This window comes from Elephantulus edwardii, unplaced genomic scaffold (genome assembly GCF_000299155.1).
Source record: "Elephantulus edwardii isolate Elephantulus edwardi_28Jun2011 unplaced genomic scaffold, EleEdw1.0 scaffold00094, whole genome shotgun sequence".
In the NCBI taxonomy this organism is placed as follows: Eukaryota; Metazoa; Chordata; class Mammalia; order Macroscelidea; family Macroscelididae; genus Elephantulus; species Elephantulus edwardii.
Genome location: NW_006399844.1, coordinates 5,850,379 through 5,875,954, shown reverse-complemented (window position 1 = coordinate 5,875,954; position 25,576 = coordinate 5,850,379). Strand labels below are relative to the sequence as shown.

The 25,576-nt window shown below is 36.6% G+C and overlaps 1 protein-coding gene across 1 annotated transcript in view; it reads left to right on the top strand.

The window, feature by feature from the left end:
* Nucleotides 1-25,576, top strand: part of NF1 (neurofibromin 1) — a 330,500-nt gene that overhangs the window by 160,620 nt on the left and 144,304 nt on the right. The window contains exons 15-28 of the mRNA XM_006891069.1: nucleotides 1,979-2,140; nucleotides 4,188-4,437; nucleotides 5,080-5,153; nucleotides 5,360-5,443; nucleotides 7,019-7,459; nucleotides 7,810-7,949; nucleotides 8,421-8,543; nucleotides 9,006-9,089; nucleotides 10,379-10,495; nucleotides 11,840-12,021; nucleotides 12,135-12,346; nucleotides 15,302-15,463; nucleotides 15,590-15,693; nucleotides 23,212-23,347. Coding sequence (XP_006891131.1) covers nucleotides 1,979-2,140; nucleotides 4,188-4,437; nucleotides 5,080-5,153; nucleotides 5,360-5,443; nucleotides 7,019-7,459; nucleotides 7,810-7,949; nucleotides 8,421-8,543; nucleotides 9,006-9,089; nucleotides 10,379-10,495; nucleotides 11,840-12,021; nucleotides 12,135-12,346; nucleotides 15,302-15,463; nucleotides 15,590-15,693; nucleotides 23,212-23,347 — 2,271 coding nt within the window. The remainder of the gene's footprint in view (nucleotides 1-1,978; nucleotides 2,141-4,187; nucleotides 4,438-5,079; nucleotides 5,154-5,359; nucleotides 5,444-7,018; nucleotides 7,460-7,809; nucleotides 7,950-8,420; nucleotides 8,544-9,005; nucleotides 9,090-10,378; nucleotides 10,496-11,839; nucleotides 12,022-12,134; nucleotides 12,347-15,301; nucleotides 15,464-15,589; nucleotides 15,694-23,211; nucleotides 23,348-25,576) is intronic.

Sequence of the window (25,576 nt, the reverse complement as noted above, 5' to 3'; positions counted from 1 at the left end):
TATTTCTCTTTCACAGATTATCTCTTGAAAAGATTGGAAATAGTCTCCTTAGACTGAAATAGCTTGAACTTGAGCTCTTCAAACATGTGGAGAAGGTTCTGGAGGGAGAGAGAAGAGCCTTACATTATTTTTGTTGTTAAAATTAACATCTATGTTTTTTAATAATGCTTTTTGATAGCACACTGAGAGATGACATTTAAATTACATTCTATTTTGTAAAAGAAATTCTCTATTTGAAAAAAATTGCATGTTAAAAAAAGATATATGTTAGAGAAAGCAGTGTGTAGGCAAGAAAGCAGAAACATATATGGAAAGTGAGCAAAGAGCAGCATGATCCATTCTTCACACTGAACCAAAAGAATACCCACACACTCTGATTTGAGACCCAAGTCACACCTCTGCTGGACACTATGCCCTCTCACCCACCTTAGGAATTTAAGTGCTTACTCATCACAGCCAAATCAGCCCATCACAGGAAATCTTGCTCACGTTACCTCCCCTCTCTGAATGTCAGTTTCTTCATCTGTAGAATGAGCATCTTGAGTCAGATACTACTGCTGACTGTTCATCCTATCATGTCATCCAGGTGCCAGTCTGGTGAGGCAGAAAGCTCTGTCTCTCCTTTACCAGTTTTCTGTTATGGTGGAAAATTGTGCTAGTTCCTAGATGGATGGGGCCAGGTGATCAGAAACAGCCTTACTCATGCCCTCTTTCGTCACTGCACCCGGGAGAATCACTGGACATGTAAAATGAATCACTTTGAAGTATATCTAATGTCTTATGTCTAAGATCCTCACAATAGGACTAACAGTCAACATTATGATAGATGGAGAAAGGCATGAAACTGTCATTGATTTCATCTTGATGGATTCACAATCAACAGCCTTAGTACCAGCAGTCAGAAGATCAGGAAACATATTGCACTGGACAAGTATACTACCAGGGACATCTCCAAAATACTTAAGAGCAGTGATGTCAGTTTAAAGACTAGAGTGCACCTGATTTAGATCATGGTCTTTTCAATCACTTGCTGTGCATCTGAGAAATGAACAATGAATAAGGATGATAGAAGAAGAATTGATGCCTTTGAGTTGTATTGTTGGAGAAGAGTACAGAGTATACCCATGGATTGCCGAAAGAACAAACACACACATGTCTTGGACAAAGCTCACCCAGGCTAACATTAGTGTATATTTTCTATAATTAGTCAATTAGTAAAAATTAGTGTCTTTTCATGGCATTGTTACAGGAGTATTTGAGTTAATTAATTTTTACCCACTTGTGAGACCTTAAATGTACCAAACTTACATACTTTTCATATTGTGTAGTTTTAAGTTTTAATTTAGAAATGAGGTTAATGGAGAAGTAGATTCATTTATATATTGGCTCATTTTAGTTAATATTAAAGACCTTGACAATATTTCAGTGATAAGGAAGTATTTACCTTCAGTTTTATGCTCTTATGATTTTATTCTGTAGGTAATAGGATTAGCAATGCAGTAATGAATCAGTACTATATTGACAATTAACTTTTGTAACATACTTGTTATATGTACCAGACTTAATTACTGGATGGATGAGAGGAATTTAATTCCAAAGCAGTAACTCCAGTTATCCTGATGTGACAGTTAAGATGAATACACATGAGAGAAAAGCTTTGTCATTTAGAAATTATTGGAAAATGAGTTAGAATTTTCATGTAGTAGATTTATGCTGTAGATATTTTACTAGTGTCTGTGTTGATTTAATTTTTGTTTCTGAACATGTGATGATTTGGAAGTAGTTAAGAGATGTTTCATTTGACTTGATCAATTACAAATGACTGTTTTCTCAAAGTTTTGGGGGATAGGCGTGGGCAATTGAGCGGAGAAGTTTTTCAGGATCATCTGCAATAGGAAGACAGCTCATGTGAAGTACTTTTTTTTTCCTTCTTATTGGTAGTACTCCAATAGAGGTTACTTTCTTTCCCCTCCTCTAGCAGACAGATAGAAGTTCCTGTCACTTCCTATACCTTTATGGGGTAGGTTGTGACGTTCCTTCTAGTGGAAATACTAGTCAGATGTCCATGGATCATGAAGAGTTGCTACGTACCTGCGCTCCAGGACCTTCTGTCCGGAAGGGAAAAGTAAACTCATCTATGGTAAGCAAGGCGTTTTGTCATTTTCCTGTACTGTCATTTTTTTCCTAAGTGAACTTTAGCAAACTTCAACTAGGTAATATAGGATACAAGCTAGGAGCTCCTGAGAGACCACTCTTCTTTGTGGAACTTTGAGCATGTTCTTTAACATGTCCACATCTCAGCCTCTTTGACTTTAAAGTCAAATAGTGACTTAGATGTGACTCCCTTGGCGACTCCTAGTTGACGCCTTCAGTGATCCGCTCAGAGTTGTGAGAATTAAATGGAATAATTATACACAACATTTGCCTATTTGATAAAACTGTAGTAATAAGGATCATTATGAGAGATTTCCACTCAAAAAAACCCAGAACATTCATGCCCAGGGTGTTTTATAGTTGTTCCTTAAGAAAGGTACAAATTTTCTGGGAGAAAGAGAAAGCATTTTGCTTAGTGTTAGAGTTAAGTGGTTTTTGTTTATATAACTAATACTTTTTAAAAAATTTTATTTGAATTTATTTTAGAAAGTTTGAATACATTGTTTTTCACAAATGATCCTTCCCAGTTCCTTCACTCATCCCACCCATTGAATTATGCTGTCCTATGATTAACGCCTCTCCATCCTCACCCCTCTGCTTCCACCCTGCCCCCTTTTGAATCTTCATACTCATTCTACGTAATTATTTTTTATACAGTATTTGTTCTTCTGGGACTGAGTTAGTTCATTCCGCATAGTGCTCTCCAGTCCCTCCCAAATAAGGTATTAATTGACAGAATCCTTGCTCCAGCAATGATTAGTGTTGCATAGTATTCCATTTGTATATGTTGTTAAGTGCCATCAAGTTGTAGATGACTCATAGCGACCCTATGAAACAAAGACCTGGACACTTGTATAACTTTCATAGTTTTTCAAAGTCTTGTATAACTTTATTAGTTTTTCAAAGTTTATAGGGTTTCCAGATGCAAGGTATTTTGGAAGTGGATGCTACTCCTGATTCCAAGCTTGTTTTAATCAGGGTACTCCACCAAACACTGTCCGCTGTAGGTAACTATTACTGCATTTGACACATTAGTGTTACAATGTTCAGCATCACAGCAACCACAAGTTATCTCTGTACAGCAATGCACAGAGCATTGCTATCTCCCACTTAGAAGAATGTTTGACCAAAAACAATTGAAACCAGGCATGAGGGCTACAGATTAAAATCACCCACCTTTGGCTTGGTAGCGTCATTTCTGTCCACTAGGCCACCTGAGCCCTCTCTGTGTTGTTGTTCTTAAGGGCTGTCGAGTTGTAGGCGACTCATAATGACCCTAAGAGCAAAAGACCTGAACATTTGTATAACTTTAATCATTTCTCCAAGTTCATAGGGTTTCTGGAGGACACTATTTCGGAAGTGGAATACCTTTTAAAAGTAAATCATAATACATATTCCACAAGTTTTTTGTGTTTTTTTTTTACACCAAACTTTTTTTCTTCTCTCGCACTTTTACTATATAATCTTTTGTTGGGGAAAGAAAAGGAACTAGAAAGTATGGTATTTACTATTGTCTGTTTTGCTTGCAGAATTTGAATGTGTTTTGTAAGTGCAGAACTTAACCTGTTGTACATTCTGGGGCTGTGTAATCCAGTATCAAGGACATCATCTGCAGAAATAGTTCTTGTTTGAGCTCTCACTTAATCTATGTTGTAATGTACTTTACCCTGAGTCTTTCCTCAACCAAATCTTCCTTCCTTCATCCTCTTCCTTTCTTGTTTAGCATTGATGTCAAGTTCGTTGTATTTCATTTAGTAGATGCATGTTGATGTTTTACTGTGTCCATGGTAGTAGCTGAATTTATATTTCTAGAATCTCAGGTGGGATAATACATATCCTGTCTTGAAGTAGCATTGTGTTGGTTCAGATAATCTGATTTTTGTTTCAAACAAGTTATTTTAAGGATTAAAAATTCCTATCATGATTAAAAAGGAGCATTCTTGTGGGCTATTTTGTGAAGGTATATTTGAGGTACAGTTAGATGGATGCTTAGGTTTTTGCAAATAATGAACCTCCCGCCTTTTGACTCCCAGGATAGTGCTGCAGGGTGTGGTGGAACCCCACCAATATGCCGACAAGCCCAGACCAAACTCGAAGTGGCCCTGTACATGTTTCTGTGGAGCCCTGACACTGAAGCTGTTTTGGTTGCCATGTCCTGTTTCTGCCACCTCTGTGAGGAAGCAGATATCCGCTGTGGGGTGGATGAAGTCTCAGTCCACAACTTTTTACCCAACTACAACACCTTCATGGAGTTTGCCTCTGTCAGCAATATGATGTCAACAGGTAATTGTAGAGAAATGTGTCTTGATAGTCTCCCTCAAGCACGATTTAACACCTGATTGTATTAGAAATGTAGTCATGTATCTCAGATTGCACCTGGCTTCTGAAAAGCCATTTAAAAACATAATGAAGTCGTTCTTTTTCCAGCACCAGCACTTCTATTCTGCATGTATGGGTCACCATGAGTTTAGAGTGGCCTTCATAGCAGCTAACAACAATAACTAATCTCTGAGGCTTAAGGGAAATCTTTTTCTGAATAAGGTGAAGTAAAATGAAATAGCATTTGAAATCAACTGTTATTTTCTCACTGTGTTTTTATTATGCTATATTTATTTGTTAAATAATGGACAGTACAGATTACTGTCATTTTTAGATGATATAATTTATTTTGCCTAAACTGTGTGTAGTGATGTTTCAAACACATTGTCATATGTTCAAATGTAAATAGAAGAAGGAGGAGCTACTTTATGCTGTAGATGTTGTGAGGGTCCTTTTCTGTAAGACTGGTGGAAGGAAGTTACCAGTTTATTATGCAAAGTGTTTATTTCATGCCTCCTGCACATTTTGGGTTGTGCTTATTAGGCTTTCCCTTGATAAACAGGGCTCTGAGAGCAGTGACTTTGATTTGTTATTGTCTTTGCCTAGGAAGAGCAGCACTTCAGAAGAGAGTGATGGCACTGCTAAGGCGCATCGAGCATCCCACTGCAGGGAACACTGAGGTATGCCCTTGGCGACAGAATCAGACTGTGTCCCTGCTCTCAATTTTGGAAGCTTTGTCTTATAGATATGACTTGGAATGACTTTTGCAGCAAGTCTAAGGATAATCTACTTGTCATAACCACCAAATTATGAAACCTGGCCATTTTGATTGATTGTTATCTGTAGGCCTAAAATTGCTTTCAAATGTTAATTACCTTCATTTTAGGCTTGGGAAGACACACATGCAAAGTGGGAACAGGCTACAAAACTAATCCTCAACTACCCTAAAGCCAAAATGGAAGATGGCCAGGTGAGTTTGTAAAGTCAGATTTTTAAATTTTTTTTTAGAATTAGATATGCTGAATTTATGAATACCTTAGTAATTTTTTTAGAATTCATTTTTAGTATACTAAATCCTTGTCTTGAATTTACTATTTAGTTGTAGTTTGTCTATACCTGTATTAGTGTAGTAACCACTAACAGCTATTTCAGTTTAAATTGTGTTTGAATGGAAATGAAATAGGAAAATTGGATTCCTCCATCACAGTAATGCTCAGTGGATACATGTGATGATGACTCTATTATGGGACAGTCAGATAGAAAAGTTTTCTTCCTTTTCCAATTTTGGAAAATTCTGAACCAAAGACTGTGTCTTTCTGCTCTACTCACTTTCTTGAGTCTGTCTCAGAGTTCTCAGGAAAGGCATGGTAGAGGTAAAGATAAAATTGAAATAATTTTACTGTTAGCTGTTCTTATTAAGAGATCTGAGAGGTAGAAAATTGAAACCATTCTCTATGAATAATTGAATGGAAAACTGGTTCACGCTATAAACTTCCATTCAAAGCACAAGAAAAAGTTTAAAAAGAAATTGAAACAATGGGTTAAATGAATTTAAACATTTGGGCATATTACTCACAAATATATGCTATAACTCTGGATATTAATTAGTATTTGTATGTATTTGTTATATAATGCCCAGATTGCTCTCATTATTCAGTATTTTGGAAAAACTGGTTATGTTTTCATTGCTTTCCCCCCCTTACTATGCTTAATTAAAACAAGAGGAAAAGGTGGGTTTTGTGACACAAAAATGTGTATTTTATTATTTGGAGTAGATGTGCTACTTTAAAATTGAGAATTTTTTGACAACTTCATTGAGATATAGGGAGCTGTGGGGAACAGTGAATAGGGAGTTGCACTGCTAACACAAAGGTGACAATTCAAATCCACCTGCTGCTCTGTGGGAGAAAGGTGGGCAGTCTTCCTCCAGTGCGATTTACAGCATCTGGAAATCCACTGTAGGGTCAGTTCTTAGTGAGTCCACACAATGGCAGTAAGTTGTTGTTATGAGGTATAATTCACAGCACAATTTCACTTATAGTGTACAATTCAACAGGTTTTTGTATCTTCATTAGAGTTTTGTACCTATTAACTACTATCAAATATAGGACATTTTCATTATCTCAACACAAAACCTTCTAGTTTTCTCTTTTACTCTGAGTCCCAAGCAACTAGTAATTTATTTGCTTATCTCTATAGGTTTGCTCATTTCTCTAGATTTGCTTATTCTGGGTGTTTCATACAAATGGGATGATATAGTGGTCCTTTGGTGACTGACTTCTTTCACATAACCTTATGTTTCCAGGGTCCATCCATGTGAATTGAAGCTTTCTAAAGAAATCTGATACTATAGATTGTTAATCTAGCTATGGCAAAATAGACTAGTAGCTCTGTTTTTTTAAAAAAGGTATATGTAATCTCAGATCTTGATTTTTCTTGATCTTGAATGTTCATTTGTCATGAAAGAAGTGATAAATATTCAATTGTCAGGTGCACCAGCCAGTTTAGTCTGAATTCACGTTTTGTCCAAAAATTTTGTGCTTAGGCCGCAGAAAGCCTTCACAAGACCATTGTTAAGAGACGAATGTCCCATGTGAGTGGAGGAGGATCCATAGATTTATCAGATACAGACTCCCTACAGGAATGGATCAACATGACTGGCTTCCTTTGTGCACTTGGTGGAGTATGCCTGCAACAGAGAAGCAATTCTGGCCTAGCAACCTATAGCCCACCCATGGGCCCTGTTAGTGAACGTAAGGGTTCCATGATTTCAGTGATGTCTTCAGAAGGAAACACGGACACACCTGTCAGCAAATTTATGGATCGACTACTATCCTTAATGGTGTGTAACCATGAGAAAGTGGGACTTCAGATACGGACCAATATTAAGGATCTGGTGGGATTAGAATTGAGTCCTGCTCTTTATCCAATGCTATTTAATAAGCTGAAGAATACCATCAGCAAGTTTTTTGACTCCCAAGGACAGGTAAAGTGTTCCCAAATTTATTTTTCTATTTTCTTTTAATTTGTTTCTTTCCGTTATTTAAATTAAGTACTGGCATGACTAGCTCATTTATAACTTAAACCCCCCCAAAAATGTACAGAAAGTGAATGGAGAAAGAAAAGTTACGTAATTTAGGATTTGGCTTCTTAGAAACTCTTCGGTATGTATGTGCCTGGAGGTATGAATGTTTTAGTATAGGTTTGAATACTGTGTGCTTGATACATGCTTGTGAGTGTATTTTTGCATGTATGAGAGATTTAAGTCAGGCAGCTTCATCTTCCTACACACTATCATCTGTGCATTGATGACAATGTATTTTGTTCCGTGTTTAGGTTTTGTTAACTGACACCAATACTCAATTTGTAGAGCAAACTATAGCTATAATGAAGAACTTACTAGATAATCATACTGAAGGCAGCTCTGAACATCTGGGACAAGCTAGCATTGAAACTATGATGCTAAATCTGGTCAGGTAAGCATTAGATAAAATGTAGCAGAAATATATTTTAAGGGGTAAGATAAACCTTTTATGCATTGATATTAGTAATTAAGTGTTTAAATTTGACTCATAGTGAGTCTGGAGGAAGGGTAGAACTTGCTTACAAAGTTTCAAAACAGTAAATGTTTACAAAATAGATTGCCACACCTTTCTCTTGCAGAACTGCTGAAGGTTGGATTTGAACATCCAACCTTTTGGTTGTCAGCGAAACACTTTAACTACAGTGCCACCAACACTCTTTTTTATCAGTAGTTTTTAATGGAATACCTGTCCTTCATTTTTATTACTGATCCCTCAAATAGTGTATGACAATATAATTGCAGAAATTATATGTATGCTCATATATGTAAAAAATTTTGAGTCATGCCATTTAGAGTAAAATAATTTAGAGTTCCCTTTCTTTATCTGATAATCTTTTTGGAAAATTGTTCTGTGTCTAAATAGATACGTTCGTGTACTTGGGAATATGGTCCATGCAATTCAAATAAAAACAAAATTGTGTCAGTTGGTTGAAGTAATGATGGCAAGGAGAGATGACCTCTCATTTTGTCAAGAGATGAAATTTAGGTGAGTTGTCAAATAAAGCAGCATTTTGTAAACCTCATTAAGTACCTGATTATCTGTGAAGGCTTTAGAGAGTGAAAAAGGAATATTTTAAGTATTTTCCTCTCTGTTGCTTGCTGTTGTTGTTTTTTTAAAATAGAAATATTTTCCAGAGGCTTGTGCCATGTCAGTGTTCCCTTTTTCTAAAATTTTTCTGTTACGAAGTAAAAGAATTTGATCAATTCTCTTTTTAAACTGTTAGGAAGGTAAAGGGCTAGTGTGAGTGATTAATACCCAGTACATTGTTCTGTTTGTACTCTTCTGTCATGTCACCTGGGTTAGTTGGCAACTTATTTGCACTATTAAAACTGTTATATGACTAGCGGTGTGTGTGTGTGTGTGTGTGTGTGTGTGTGTGTGTGTGTGTGTGAGAGACACACTTTAAGGGGGAAAAATGCTTCTTTCCTTTTTTCTGCTTTTGTATAGGAACAAGATGGTAGAGTACCTGACAGACTGGGTTATGGGGACATCAAACCAAGCAGCAGATGATGATGTAAAATGTCTTACCAGGTAAAGAGAAAGAATGATCTTTTGTTATATATTAGGTTTTGCACTAGATATTAATATCACTTTATTGTAGCTACTCTACTTCATATTTTACATGTAAAGTTTGTTTTTTCAAATAGCATGCTTTTGAATTTAAATTTTAAATACTCTTCAGTATTTATTTTTAACTGTAAGACTTTCAATAAAAATAAATGTTAGAAAATTCACACTATTAATAATGATAGTCTTACCATTATTGAGAAATAAAGTATGTAGAGCTTTTTTCCCCCAGTCCAAGTTTTTATTGTAAGAGGTACAATTGCTGTGAGTGGAGGAGTAACAAAGAAAGATTTAGCTAGAAAAACACATTTTGTGTGCATTAGACCACTTAATCCATTTCTAGACTATTTTTAAGACCAGGCATTATACCAGCTTGTCACCCTTTTAAACTCAGAAGGACTATGCTCGCCATATGTAGAGCCTTTTAAAGATAAACTCCAAACCTGTTGCTGTCAAATCAATTCTGACTCATAGTGATTCTACACTGGTGGAGTAGAACTATCATTGAGTTTCCAATGCTGTAATCTTTATGGAAACAAACTGCCACCTCATTCTCCCTCAGAGCAGCTGGTAGAGTCTAAAGGCAGACAGACCTTTAGGTTAGCAGCTGAGCACTTTGCCACCAGGGCTCTATCAGTAAATCTTTACATTATATTTATTTTTAATTTAGATAAATAGAAGTATTATTTGAGAAACCTAATTATATTGAGGGAGCTCTGCTGTCTTAGATAAGGAATTGTGCTGCCAACCCAAAGGCATGCTATTCTAATCTGCCAGTTACTCTGGGAGAGAAAGATGCACAATCTCCTACCATGTGATTTACAGCCTCTGGAAACCTGTTGAAGGGTTAGCTGTGAGTCGGTTTTGACTTGATGGTACAATAGCAACTGTGTTGAGTTTTTCTAAGATGTAACTCTTCAGTTTCGAGTTTGTGGAAATGATAAAGACTGCCAAATATCTGTAGGTGATAGAAGACTGGACTGTATAGTAACCATTCATATATATATATCTTCCAGATCTTGTTTTATAGTAAGTCATTTTGATTTAATTTTGCTACAATTACTTCATAAAAAGTTCCCCTTTCCCTAAGTAGAAAATTCTTTGCATTGTAGGATTAGCATATTGACTCAGATTATTAATGTAATTCCTATTAATTTATTTAATGAAATCAGTAGTTCATAAAAAGTGTGAGAGAGAGTGAATGTGTATGTAAGAGGTAGGGAAGGTAGACTGAAGAATTTTTTTTTCTTCAGGGATCTTGACCAGGCAAGCATGGAAGCAGTGGTTTCACTCTTGGCTGGTCTTCCTCTACAACCTGAAGAAGGAGACGGTGTGGAATTGATGGAAGCCAAATCACAGTTATTTCTTAAGTAAGTTTCTGTCACAAACCCCAAAAACACCCCAAAGTAAAAAGCAAATCCCCATATTCAGCAAAACAAACAAGTGCAGAATGTTATATTTAGAAAAGAAACCAAATTGCTTTGATATTATCATGCCATGCTGCTGTCTTATCAAATAAAACATATGCATGAAGAAGTCCCATGGCAGAGATGTGATTGAAAAACAACTGTGCTATATGATTTTTAAAGAACCCAACTTGATCAGAGAGGCTGGGCTCTATGAAGAGAAGGGTGGCATTAGGATTGGTGGATGATCTATCAACAATCTGCGTTATGCAGATGACACAGCCCTGCTCGCTGAAACTGAGGAGGACCTCATGCACTTACTGCAGAGGGTCAAGGACTGCAGCCTTCAATATGGACTGAGGCTCAATGTCAAGAAGACAAAAATTCTCACCACTGGACCAATCGGTAGCATCAGGATGGATGGTGAAGAGGTTGAGATTGTTCACAGCTTCAGTCTGCTCGGCTCCACGGTTAACACTCTTGGCACCAGTAGCCAGGAAATCAAAAAACGTATTGCGATGGGAAAGTCTGCGGTTAGGGACCTCTCTAAAGTACTCAAGAGCAACGGTGTCTCTCTGGAGACTAAGGTGCGCCTGATACAGGCCATGGTTTTTGCAATCACTTGTTATGCATCAGAGTTGGACAATGACTAGGGAGGATAGAAGGAGAATTGATGCCTTTGAGCTGTGGTGCTGGAGAAGAGTATTGAATGTATGTACCATGGACTGCCAAGAAAACAAACAGATTCATCCTAGAGAGGGTTCAATCAGGCTGCTCCTTGGAGGCAAGGATTCTGGGGCTTCGCCTGACATACTTTGGACATGTTGTAAGGAGAGACAGGTCTTTAGAGAGGGACATCATGCTGGGCAGAGTGGAGGGACAGCGCAGGAGGGGAAGACCCTCTATGAGGTGGATTGAGTCAGTGACTGGGGTAATCGGGATGGGTGTGTCAGAGGCAATGAGATTGGCACAGGATAGAGCAGGGTTTAGGGCTGTTGTACATAGGGTCGCTGTGAGTCACAAATGACTCGACGACACATAACAATAACAACAACAACAACAACAACTTGATCAGTGACCTTTTCTTAAGGGTCACTTATAACTAGATTTACTTAATAAGTCATCTAGAATTACATTGTCTAAATTATTTGGACCATTAATTTTATATGCTGAACAATAAAAGTAACACACTAATAAATAATACACCTGTTTGTGGTTAATCATATGATGTGATTATATATCATAGCATATTAGTGTTCTGATTGATGTGACCTTTGCTGTGTAAGGGTGAGTCTTTTTCTTTCTTAGGTATTTCACATTATTTATGAACCTTTTGAATGACTGCAGTGAAGTCGAAGATGAAAACGCACAAACAGGTGGTAGGAAACGTGGCATGTCTCGGAGGCTGGCGTCACTGAGGCACTGTACAGTGCTTGCAATGTCAAACTTACTCAATGCTAATGTGGACAGTGGCCTCATGCATTCCATAGGTGAGATAAATTTTACACATGGGAATGTAAAACCATGGACTGGCATGGAAGACAAGGAATGCTTTAATGTGACCATGCTTTTTGTAAATTTACCTTTTATCTGTTTATATCAGGATTAGGTTATCACAAAGATCTCCAGACAAGAGCTACGTTTATGGAAGTTTTGACAAAAATCCTCCAACAAGGCACAGAATTTGATACACTTGCAGAAACGGTGTTGGCAGATCGGTTTGAGAGGCTGGTTGAACTGGTCACAATGATGGGTGATCAGGGAGAGCTCCCTATAGCTATGGCCTTGGCCATCGTGGTCCCTTGTTCTCAGTGGGTAAGTTCATTAGGTAAATAGGAAGAAGAGTACTTCACAAATAGCAGACACTTCAAAATACCCTATTTACTAATAATAATTAGGGCTAAATTTCATAGTTAGTTGCTAGAAACGCTTGAACTGGGATCCAAGACGTGCCTGTTTACCATCTCTAGATTACAGTTCATTTTCTGTAATGTATAAACATTAAAGTGAGCTGTTTGCATTTTGATTTGTGATGCTATGCATTTTGAAACACAGAATAAGAATATGACTGTTTGGCCTCTCTCTTAATGGAAAGAAAATTTTCCTAAAACTACACCATTTTTAATTTAGTTTTTATTGTATCCAAAATGATTCAGTATATTAAATTATAAGTAAGGCAGTCTGTCATTGCCTGTTATTTTATTTCTATATAAAAGCTTGCAGGGTCTTAATTCTTTATAGATTTTATGTCTAACATCCTACCAATTGTCATACACCTTTGAATCATCTTGTGCTGTTTTCCTTGTTCATTAAAGTTAAATCATATTAAATAGATTTCTTGTTGCCAAACATACTAGATTTGCTTCCACCTTTGAAGACACTTGCTGCTGATGCTGACTGGTATACTCCTCTCGTGAATTTTAGGTGGTCATCCTCTTAAGTCTCAGTGCAGATGACTCTTTGTCAGTGAGGCCTTTTCTGGCTATCCAGTCAAAATCAACCTAGCTAATCTGTCTGATCACCTCAGTATATTTCCTTTGCAATGTTTATTCACTGTGTCCTATTTATTTGGATTCTTTTTTTTTTCCATGAGAGCAGAGACCTTGCCTGTTTTGTGCAGTGCCGTTCCTGTTCTTGGAATAGAGCCTAGCACACAGCAGGCACTAAGTAAATATTTTTTTAATGAATGAAAATGAAATCCTGCTTACAGCTAAGGAATTAGAAAAAGGAAATGATAAAATTTCCTTGAAACCTAAAATTAGTACAAAAATCATTTTCACAGTTTTGAAAATGGCTGTTTTGAATGTTTTTTAGTATCTACCACTGAGTAGAACAAAAATACTCAGTAATATTTGTAATAAAAAACAGGTGGAAGGCTTAGAAGTATCATTTCTTTAGAGTAAATCTTTTTTAGTGAGTCATAAATGGAGCTCTGGTCGTAGAGTAACTCCATACTGAGCTGCACTACGAACCCAGAGGGGGATCCTCTCTGGCTGGTGGAGTCTAGCAGCACCTATAGAGGAGCAAGCTGGGAAGTCCCTTCTGTGCCATTTACAGCCTGAGAAGCTATTCTGTTCCCATTCGATGACAATGAGTCAAGTTGAAGTTTAGCTCAGATCTGTTATGTATAAATGCAAAATGACTTTTGAAAATTTGTATTTTTTTCCAAAAATTTGTTTTGTTTTTATGATACTCTCCTATTTAGTAATGTTGCCTAGCAGATCAGATTCACATCTAATATTTTTTATGTAAATTATTCCTTGACTTTGATCGACATTCTCTTTATTTCTTTTTTTTTTCCCCCATTGGTCCCATTTTCTTTCCCTTTCTTGACTCTTCATGTTTGCTTTTGGAAAAATGTTGACCATTTTGTTACAGGTAGCTGATTCTTTAAAGGACACATTATTCACAGGTGATAATGTTTGCCTTATTAGCCAATATGAGGATGTGTGGAATAGGGCAGAACAACATTTGTTGTTCATAGAGTTGCTGTGAGTCATGGTTGACTTGATAGCACCTGACAATTACTTGGTTAAAAAAATGACTTCCAAGAGTGACTTCATTAATAGGAGGAGTATCTTAGGGCATTAGTCTCAGAGATTCCTCTGGTCTCTAGATCTGGCTCCTTTTTTTTTTTTTTTTTAGGAATTTGAGTTTTGCTCTACAATTTATTCTATCTAGGACCTTCTCTTGTGTCACTCATTGGAACAGTCAGTAGTGGTAGCGGGTCCCATCTAATTCTAGTCTCACTCATTTGGCAATAGTTCAGATACACTGTTACTCTAACAGACTCATTTCTTCTTTGAGTCTTTGGTTTTCCTCAGTCTCTTTTATTCAAGATAAGTAGAGAGCTATGCAGGCAGTCATTGGATTATGAGCAAGTCCTTTTCTTTCCTGTCTTTAAAGTAAAATTTGTTCATAATTTTTTAAAAAGGGACCGTTAATACCTAATATCAAACAGACAAATGTTTCAGTATATGTGTTAACTTTCTGTACACAAAAAGCATTTAAGAGATACTCTCAGATACACTAAAAGATCATTCCTTTAAAATATATCCATAATAATATTTTAATGCATATCACAAAATAGTGCTTGTTTGTTATTATAAACAAACTATTATATATACCTCAAATTTTTAATATTTGACAACCCTTTACGAGAATTCTTTCCTAACTACATGTAGTCCCTAAATCAATTTTTCCTGTAGTGAGTGTATCATGGATGGCTACCCTCAAACTTTTAAGACCTTAGATGATGCTCACAAAATTAGGCTCTGGAATAGTAATTTTATCATCTTACATTGCTAAGCTTTATTTCCTTAAATAATTTGAGCTGAGTGGTAGACTTTTTCTGATTTTTATGCCTCTCTTATGTCCCTTTTATTAGTTAATCCTTCAATTTAATAGCCAGTACAGGGATATATAAGGAACTCTGGAGGTGTAGTCCACAAAAAGTTACCCTGCTAACTACCTTCTGGTAGCTCAAATCCACCAGTAACTCCCCAGGAGAAAGATGGGCGCTCCCCGTGTGATTTACAGCCTTCGAAATCCAGTTGAGAGTCAGCTGAGAATCATTTCAGCTCAATGGCAGTGAATCTGAAATAGGGATACATAAGCAGTCATCTGTTGTACACAGATACATTCCTTGGGGAAATTAACATTTATCTTGATTTGACAGGTTGTTGTCAACTTTGCATTTGCCTTTCTGCCAGTCCTTCATGCTTAAAGATAAGTGCAGTTTATCCTAACCTGAATTTGTTTTATTTCCAGGATGAACTAGCTCGAGTTCTGGTTACTTTATTTGATTCTCGACATTTACTCTACCAGTTGCTCTGGAACATGTTTTCTAAGGAAGTAGAATTGGCAGATTCCATGCAGACTCTTTTCCGAGGCAACAGCTTGGCCAGTAAAATAATGACATTCTGTTTCAAGGTTTGTATCCATTTTTTATATGGTCACATCCAACAGTGATTATGTACAGAGCAACATGTTGTTTTCCCCACCCCCAAGACATACATGGAACAGATATAATAAATTTTTATTTGTGCATCTCTTTAGGTATATGGTGCTACCTACCTACAAAAACTCCTGGATCCTTTACTAAGAATTGTAATCACGTCCTCTGATTGGCAACATGTTAGCTTTGAAGTGGATCCTACCAGGTGTGTGATCGTTTCATAAACACCTGCTTTCAGTTTTTTTCATTCTCACTGTTTGAGGCAAAGACCCTTTAGTTTCTCCCCTTGACTAACAAAGTTAGGTTTTAATTATGAAAGATTAAGATAGCTTGAAAGACTTCTTTGATTACCACCTCTAGTCCCACCAAAGACACAGCACTGTTTCTGGTTTAATAAGTTTTTGCACGCTTTTTCTACATATTTACATATATAGAATATAGTTATGTGTATATAATAGAAAAGATTAAATATTGTATATCTAGCTTTGCAACATGATTTTCTTTAAGTTTAATTATATATCTTGGATCTGTATCCATGTAAAAAGAAAATCTTGTTCTTTCTGCTTTATAATATTTCATAATTTGACTTTGTCATAATTTATTTTGCTAGTATCCTAGTCATCATCCTGGCATTCAGTTTTTGTCATTTTCAGGTGACATTCTGTAGGAAATATTCTTTTGAAACAAAACTTTTTGGTCACTTACTTTCTTAGAAGCCTCTCCAGTGACTGTAAGATAAAGGACAGAGTTCTTTGCCTTGTCTCAGATTTAGTTTATTTGTGAGGAGCTGAACTGATGTCGAGTTGGAACTGACACAGCTGGCCCTCTAGCTTTTCTAAGGCCGTAAATTGCACTAGAGGAGATTGTCCATCTTTCTTCTGCAGTACAACCAGCAGAGAGAGATGTGGCGTTTGGGTTGGCCATGTAACTCCTACAGAATACACCACTAGAACTCCTTTATCCTTCTTTCATATGAACTTCTACTTTAACCTCTGTGTACTATATGTGTATGTACATGTTGTATTTTATTTTAAAGTACTTTATTTTAAAGTGGTGTGTGGAATTTGTTAGAATTGGAGATACCAAACAAATAATAGCTTCTTCTTTGCCCAAGTTCAAAACCAAAATGGATAGAGAAAGATGGACAAAAAATAATTCCTTTTCAACTGTAGTTTTAAAAATTATGATTAGTTTGTTTTCAACAATTTATATAAGTTTAGTTTTGTTGTGTGCGGTTTGAATCTACCAGATGCTCTGCTGGAGAAGGAGGGACAATCTCCTCCTGTACCAGTCAGATCCAGTTTGATGGTACACACAAAATAGTAAAACTTTTAAAAAAAAATTAAAAAAAAAATTTAGTTTTGTGACATATATTGCCAACCTCACCATATAACACCATTCATCTCACTTAATCCCTTTCCTCCTTTCCTGACCCTTCTGTCTTCTGAACTTTGCTCTTTGTTACCCTCTAGACCATAGGGTTCATGGTTCCGAGGCGTATGAACCTCCTGACTGTTACTGAATCCGGTATAGTCTTCATGTTGTTTGGCTAAAATTGAGTCGTGGAGGTGATTTCAGTTCCAGGTTTGGAGGGTAACTAAGGGCCCTAGTCTCCAGAGTCTCACCCCATGTCTATCAATCCAATAACCCTGATCTTCTTTCTTTCTAGTTTTTTAAATGGTCATCTCCATTTTCCAGGTGTGATGTCTTTGATAACATCTCATACCTCTTTTTTTCTTTAATAAAATTTTTTATTTTAATTATGATTTTAATGAAAGTTTACAGAAAAGTTTTTCATCTCACAAATTCTCTTGATCTCAATCATGAATCTTGAATGCAAATCTATTCTTAAGATGATCTCTAACTATAAATAGGAAATACTCAAGCCTGCCCTTTGGTTCTCATGGATTGTTTTTATTTTCTTCACCTTCAGCTTGAATTTGTTATATCAGCATTTGTTGGTCTGTTCTCCAGTTGGCCAATGGCCCTGTCTAGATGATAGAGATTTTTCTTTTTATTGTCTTTTTTCACAGATATTGTCAATATGATTCATATCTCTGTTTATTTTGTGGAAAACAAGTACTTAAAATGAACATGCTATTAAAAAAATTTAAATTCACTCCAGTCATGTCGGAATGGACCCATCACTGACTCTCCAGTGGGTTTCTGAGGCTGTGAAGCACATGGTAGGAGATAGCTTATTTTTCTCCTGAAATGCCGCTGCCCAGTAGGTTTGAACTGCCAGAGAGCAGTGGTCTTTGGGTTAGCAAAACAAGTTCCTATGAACTATAACACCAAAATTTCCTGAATAAGTCACAGGTCTTACAAAATTTGGTGACCAAAGGTATATTTTCCAACTATCAGTCTTTTTTTTTAAATTTATTTTATTTCATTTTTTGTATGTACCATCAAATCAGATCTGACAGGTACAGGAGGAGATTGTTCCTCCTTCTCCAGCAGAGCATCTGGTGGATTCGAACCGTGCATCTCTGAGATTGCAGTTGCAGCTTCTTGCCACTAGGCCACCAGAGCTCGCCAACTATCAGTCTTTTTTATCGTAACATTCCAATCACTAGTCACTATTAGTGCATCTTTTTTTTAAATTGTGATTTTAATGAAAGTTTACAGAAAAGTTGAATTTTTCCCTTCGTTCATTGTTGCAAATTTTCTCCCTACTCACCAGTTTGCTTTTTCTTTTATTATTAGTTTGCTCACAAAGTTCATATACTTTGCATTTCATACTATTCTTCATTCATACTGTGTTTCATGCAGTCATTCCCATGCATTATGTTTTATAAACTCAATCACCATGGGACCTTACACATCATTACCCAGTCTTTCCAGGTCCCCAACTGGATCTTTCCCATTTCCTTCATCTCCTCCCACCTTTTACTCCTTTGTCCCTAAACATGCTTTACTAGTTTTCCTGTTTTTACAATTAATGGTCTTATGCGGTATCAGTGCATCTTGATTGTATCTTTGATCATTTGCTGACTGTATAAATTGATAAGAATCTCCAGCATCTTTAACTTTGGCAATAGTGGCTAATTTAAAAATTTGTATAATAGTTATATTATTCCACTGTACTGGTTTACTTCACATACCTTTGGATACTGTCTTATCACTGACAGTTCAGGGTAGATTTTTATTTTGAATGTAATATTATTCCTTTTCAATTTATCATTCCTGGTATAGGAGACCATATGATTATCCAATTCCAAATGTCTGAGACTGATCATTTCAACACACTCTAATGCCTACTACATACTTTGCGCATGTTGCTAGGAGAGGATATTCCTTGGAGAGGGACATTATGCTTGGAAAAGTGGACAAGTGGCAAAAGAAAGGAAGATCCTCAACGAAGATGATTGACATAGTGACTGCACCAGTGGGTGCGAGTGTGTCAGAGATGGTGAGGATGGCACGGGATAGCACAGGGTTCAGATCCATTGTTCATAAAGTCGCTATGGGCCATACTCAGTGGCATCTACCAACAAACTGATGCTTAGGATATTGATGCCATTTCCTTTTTGACAGCTTCTGATTTTCCTTGATTTATACTTTCTATATGTTCCACATTCTGATTACTATTGGGTGTTTTCATTTGCTCATATGCACATTAGCAAGTAAAGGTTCAAAAGCTCTGCTCCATCTATATCATTAAGGTCATCTCTACTTTAAGGAGGTAGCTCTTCTCCCCTTCCAACCTGAGAGACTCATCTTCTAGTACTGTATCAGACAAAGTTCTGCTGCTATTCTATAGTTTTCACTTGCCAGTTATTTCAGAAGTGGTTATCAGACCCTCCTTACAAGTTGGTCTTAGTTTGGAAACTTTGCTGAAACCTGTCTACCGTGGATGACTGACCATACTAGTATTTGAAATTTTGGTGGTATAGTTTTCAGCATCACAGCAGTAAACCAGACATCAGACTAGGACAGACTGACAGATTACTCATGGACTCTTAGTGTGTTCGTCTCTGTACACAGAGTGTGTGTGTTACTTTAAAGAATTGACTCAAATGATTCTGGGGACTGGCAAGAAGGCAGACTGGAGGCTCATGCTGATTCATGGGATGATAAAATTTAAAAGTAGTTTGTCATCAAGTAATTGCAGTTCCTAGCACCCTGATGCAGGAGAATGATGAATGATCTTCTCCTGTGCCATTTACTGCCATTGAAAACCAGCTGGAAGCATAGCTGTAAATTATTTCCAACTGTACATTACATAACAACAACATAACCCTGATAGCATAGAGTAGAACTGCCCCTAGAGTTTTGAAGGCTGTAAATCTTTGCTGAAGAAAACTGGAACATCTTTTTCCCTTGGAGCAGCTGTTGGGTTCTTACCTCTGACCTTTTGATTAGCAGCCACACATTTAACCATTGCTACCAAAGCTCCTTCAAAGGATTGTAGACAAGTTTGTTGACTCAAAAGTCTCTTGTCTGTCAAAAGTCTCTCTCTCTCTTTTTTTTTTTAGTATTTAACTTTTTTTTTAATTGGGAAAAACATTGGGGGTACAAGGAGGCGAGGGTTTGGGGCAGAAGGGTGAGGATGGGCAGGGAGGCAGTTGCAGAGCTGCAGAAATTGTTTGGTGGGGGGAGCAGGTGAAGGAAATGAAAAGGATCCAGTGGGGACCAGATGCTACAGGGGAATGATAAGCATTTTCCAGTGGTATTTAAACCAACTGTCTTATTGATTTGGGAACTGGATGGAGACTCTCTGGCTTCTTCATGCTGAACAGGGGTGTTGATGTGAAGGGGGAAAGGGAGGACACTTTATCACCTTACTGGTGATCTTGGGTTAAGGCTGCTTGCCTTCTTGTTCTGTTAGAAGATATTTTCCTGTCATTTGCTCCCCTCTGGACTGCAGAGTGTTTTCCCAGGTGGGTCCAGTGGGGATGGCTGGTTGAACCCAGAGGCTCCGTCCCCCTTTGCTTCTTTAGCTGGCAGTTGTATTTCCTTTTTGTCACTGGCACAGGTTCAGGGTCAAGTCTGAAGTAAAACTCAGTGTTAAGGTTACCTATAGGAAAGGGAGCAAACAGTGACTTTGAACAATCCATTGTATCAGTGGTCATCTTCTCTGGCTGTCCATGGAAACCCAAACCTGCAGGTGGCGGGGCGCACATCCCCTGTGTGGGCGGCCAGCGGGCCGCACCATCTCCCACATGTCATCTCCTGTGTGGGCAGCCGGTGGGCCCGCGCCATCTCCTGTGCATCATCTTGCATGCAGGTGACCTGCAGGTGTGTGGGTGACCTGCAAGGGTGCAGCCGGCGGGCCTGTCAAAAGTCTCTTGACTGTCTCTTGAACTGAAATCCCTTGAGTCAGGTAATAGGCTGCAGATCTGTAGCTGTGTCTCACTATGTTCTTTTAAGGCTGACCACAGGAAGATAGTAGAGTAGAAAGAGAGAGAATGAGTTCAATCTCAAAATATCTGTTTAGTTTGAAGGCTAAGGGTACCCTGAGGAAACACCTTTTTTCTCTGATTTATTACATTGTGGAACTTCACTAATCTAGTACTTTACCAAGCCACTGGGAACCAAATTGACATTTGGCTTACCAAATTGACATGTAAAAATAACATCACAATTGTGCATATTAGAGAATTTTTTTAACATACTACTGTTTGTAAAACTGTAAGTATCTAATAAAATTTATATATAATCAGTGACTCAACATTTCTAATTTTAAATTTCTTAAGACCATCTGCCCTAGAGATAGTCTTGTATATGCATAAGAATATTCATTGCAGTGGTATACGTAAAAGTAAAAAATTTAAATTGCACTGCAGTCCCAAAGGCACACAGTTCAAATCCACAGGAGAAAGATAGGCAGTCTCCTCCCATGCAATTAACTGTGTCTGAAAACTTGCCAGAGGGTTAGCAATGGGTCGTTTCTGACTAGATGGTGCACAACAACAATTTCATTAATAGGAAAAGAGAGAAATCATGGCATTTAACTACTGTGACACTCAGTATTTAAAATAGAGAAAACTTCTATGTACAAACAATACAGATAAATCTCAAACATAAAATATGAAAATATAAGTTATGAAAATTTGTAAAATGCATTGTGTGTATAAGAAGTGTGTGTTTGATACTTTAAGGGCATATACACATAGAAAATTAAAATTTGGAAGAATTACCTTCTACTTCTAGATTGTTTCTCCTACTGTTGTTGTTGTTAAGTGCTGTCAAGTCGCAGGCAACTCATAGCAACCCTATGAAGGAGAGTCCTCGACACTTGGGTGTCTTTCATCCTCTCTCCAGGTTCATAGGGTTTCCGGAGGCAAGCTATTGTGGAAGTGGATGCCACTCCTGCTTCCAAGCTACTCGAAAGAGAAAAATGGGACAGAATTTGCTTTTTAGCTATAGCTCTTAGAACAAAAATAAACTGAAGCAATATAGTTGAAAACTAATACTTATTAAATCTTAGAATATATACATGGATATCTAATTTTGGTATGTTAGAAATCCTTTATGATTAAAAAGAAAGTACAGACTTGATTAGAAAAGCAGATTTGAATTATGTGCATAGGTCTGCATAATAGAATCCTAGGTGGTTTAATACGTTGACAAAGGTGGAAGGAAGGTGGTCGTGGTGAATATTGCTGTTGTGTGCAGTCTAGTTGGCTCTGACTCATCGTGAGCCTAGAGGATAGAGTAGAATTGTCCCAGACAGATTCCTGGTTTATAATCTTTTTGCCAGTTGTTTTCTCCCATAGAACATCTGTGGTGGTGGTTGTTGATTGCCATCGAGTTGAACGTAACTCATAGCGACCTTATGAACAAAAGACCTTAAGCCTTTCTTTAACTATTGTCATTTCTCAGTTTATAGTTTTCCGAGGCATGTTGTTTAGGAAGTGGATGCCATTCCTGCTTCCAAAATAGGCTGTATAGTGGAGTCCAATACTTCGTACTTTACTTTTCCACCAGCAGAGCTCCAGTGGAGGTGCTGTCCCAAGTTTAAAGACAAAAGCAGCTGTCCCAGAAAAGTAAACATAAAATAAAGGTAGAATCAAGTAGGCAATACAAAGTCATGAAACTAATGAAAAAAGAATTTTAGGAAGAATCAGTGGATCTGGTATTAAAAAGAAAGCAAGTAATAGTTGAGTAATAGGTCTATAAACAATAAATATTGAAAAAGGTCACAGTGATAACTGTATTTATCAAAGGAAAACAAAAACCAAGATACTCTTACTTGGTCGGTGGAATGACCACGAAATTATTTATGTGGTGGTGCGTTTTTTTTGGTTTTTTTTGTGTGGTTTTTTTTTATATTACTCTGATTTATTTACAAAGTTTGAATACATCTGGTGGTGTTTTGTCTATTTCAAACATAATATGTTTTTAATATTATAAACTTTTGTTACCTGTCGTGCAGCTTCAACTGTGATTAGTTAGCATTCTGCTGTTACTTTATTTACTGCCTTCCGTATTGCCCCATTCTCCTCTTCCTATGTATTTTAAAGCTTATCCGAGAAATTGTTTCCAACAGTTAGGACTTTAAAAAAGACATTCAGTTATGATCACACCTAATACTAATTTTATGTTAAATATTTTCTGGTTGTCAAAATTGGTGTCTTTTAAAAACCAAAACTGTTCTATAGTTCAAATCAGGCTCTTTGGGTGAATGTCTGCTAAAGCATCACTTTTAAGTAGTGCCTTTTTTGGTAAGCAGAAGTGTATGGTTTAGTTTTGTTTTCTTTTTTTTTTTTTTTAATAGGTTAGAACAGTCAGAAAGCCTTGAAGAAAACCAGAGGAATCTCCTTCAGATGACTGAAAAGTTCTTCCATGCCATCATCAGTTCCTCCTCAGAATTCCCACCTCAGCTTCGAAGTGTGTGCCACTGTTTATACCAGGTACACTCACAGTTAGAAATCGCTAGTACTAATCGAAAGTGAAATTAAGAAGGCAGTTACTTTATCAAAGAGAGCTTTTAACTATTGTTAATGGATTATTAACTAAAATAATAAATTTGGATGAGTAGTAGTACATTTAAGAATTAATATTTTAATTTACTTTAAAAGAAATACATATTACTCAGGAGGTATATTGAGGTGCTTTGAGGGAATACTTTATAATTACTCATTTCCTTTCTTTATATCATATTTAGAGTGCCCTGAATCTATTGTGTACGATGAATTTAACAAATTATGTTATTGAATTATTTTCATTATTTTTGCCAAAATTAATTATAGAATCTTTTATTCATTCATGGGGCAAGTTTACTCCTTTTTTTGTGTTATGTTTTTCTTGTTCACTAATTTTAATTTCTATATTAAAATGTATTTGTGTCAGATTTTCCAAGGATGGATTTGTTGTCCTGTTGAAATCTATAGAATGCAGTGTATAAGATAAGGGAGTTTAAGAGACCTAGAGGGCAAAGCATTGCACAGAGACACACAGTTCTAATTGCCTAGCTGCTTCAGGAGAATAATGGGGGCAGTCTCCTCTTTTCTTTGAAAGCTCACTTGAGGGTCAGCTATAAGTCAGCTCTGGCTTGATGGCACATACCAACATAAAATCTTGCATATTGCATCATCATTCAAACCAAATTATTATACTTTCTGATTCAAGTAATGCTTCTGATTTCAAATATCTGTAATCATCCCCTTCTTGTTGAAAGTCTGTGTCTTTTTATGGCCTTTACTGAGTCTTTAAATTGCATGGATTTTCAGAATGATTATTCATTCTGAGAGGGTCATCCATATTATAATATCCGTGTTAGCCTGTATTAATAGCCTGTATAAACTGATTCAGATAGAAGCAGTGGATACCTGTTTCTTCAGGTATAAAGGAAGAAAGAATTTGACACATTTAGAAACACCCATGTCTTTATTTGCAGAGTCATTCCCAGCCATTTGTTTTTAGCACAGGGCTTCAGTTGCTTAGAAACATTAACAGCATTGGTGAAATCACCATTTTAAAAAGCTGTTCTGTGTGAATTTTCCCCCATTTCTATTTATAGTGCTGTCTTTAGCTATTAAAAAAAACACCCCAACACCACACAGACGCAAACTTCTCATAATATATGTAAACGAAAAAATAGACTTCATCTATATTTATCATAATTGTTTCTGCCATTAAGAAAAACAAAACACTAATGTTCATAATTTTTTGAGCTAGGATCTCTGATGATGTTATGACTTACTACAGTAAATACTGTCTTAATTTTGGTTATTACTCCATTTTCTTTTTAATTCTAATTTAGTAATTTTGTGTCTGTAAAACTAGGCAAGTAAATAATAAATCTATGTTGAAAGCAGTCTGGGCGGACTTCTTGGTTTCCTAGTAGTAACGAGTTTTTTAGGAGCGAATTAGTTTCTAAAATGACAGTGGCTTTATCCAGCCTTTAACTGGATAAAAAGTGAGTGAGGACTGATTATCTGATTACATGGTTTAGTAAAAGTTTTTCATTGGTTTGTCATTCTTTTTTTTTACTTTTAAATTTTTATTTTATTATTTTGTGTATGTGTATACCGTCAAATCAGATCTGACTGGTACAGGAGGAAATTGTTCCTCCTCCAGCAGAGCATCTAGTGGATTTGAACCGTGCAGCTCTGGGATTGCAGTACACCTTCTTGCCACTAGACCACCAGAGCTTGGCTGGTTGTCATTAAAGAAAAATATTTATCATTAGCAAACTGGGTACTGGTTTTAGACAATAATACTAATAAAGGATAAGGCCTGCATAAAAAGGCCAAAGTTTGAAACTTTGAAAAAAACTTAGAGCTATTTAGTGAAGGATTGAAGTTCCACATCCCCCCATGCTAATGAACAAGAATCTTTTCAACATTCATGGTTGGGAAGGGAAGAAAATAGTGCCTTGGAAAATTGATCCAAATAATACTGAATTTTTAAACATTCTATGTTTTTAAATGTTATAGAATTGAAGTATAAAGTAAGCCTAACATTGCAAAACTTACAGTATTATGCAGCAAGTATATGCTCTTTATAAATAAGGTTTAATTTTTTTAGTAAATTATCACATAATTTTACAGCCAGTAACATAATAAGAAAGAAACCAAGCTTTGATCTAAAGTTAGTCTTTCATTGTGTCTTCTTGCAAATATATTTTTTTCCTTTTG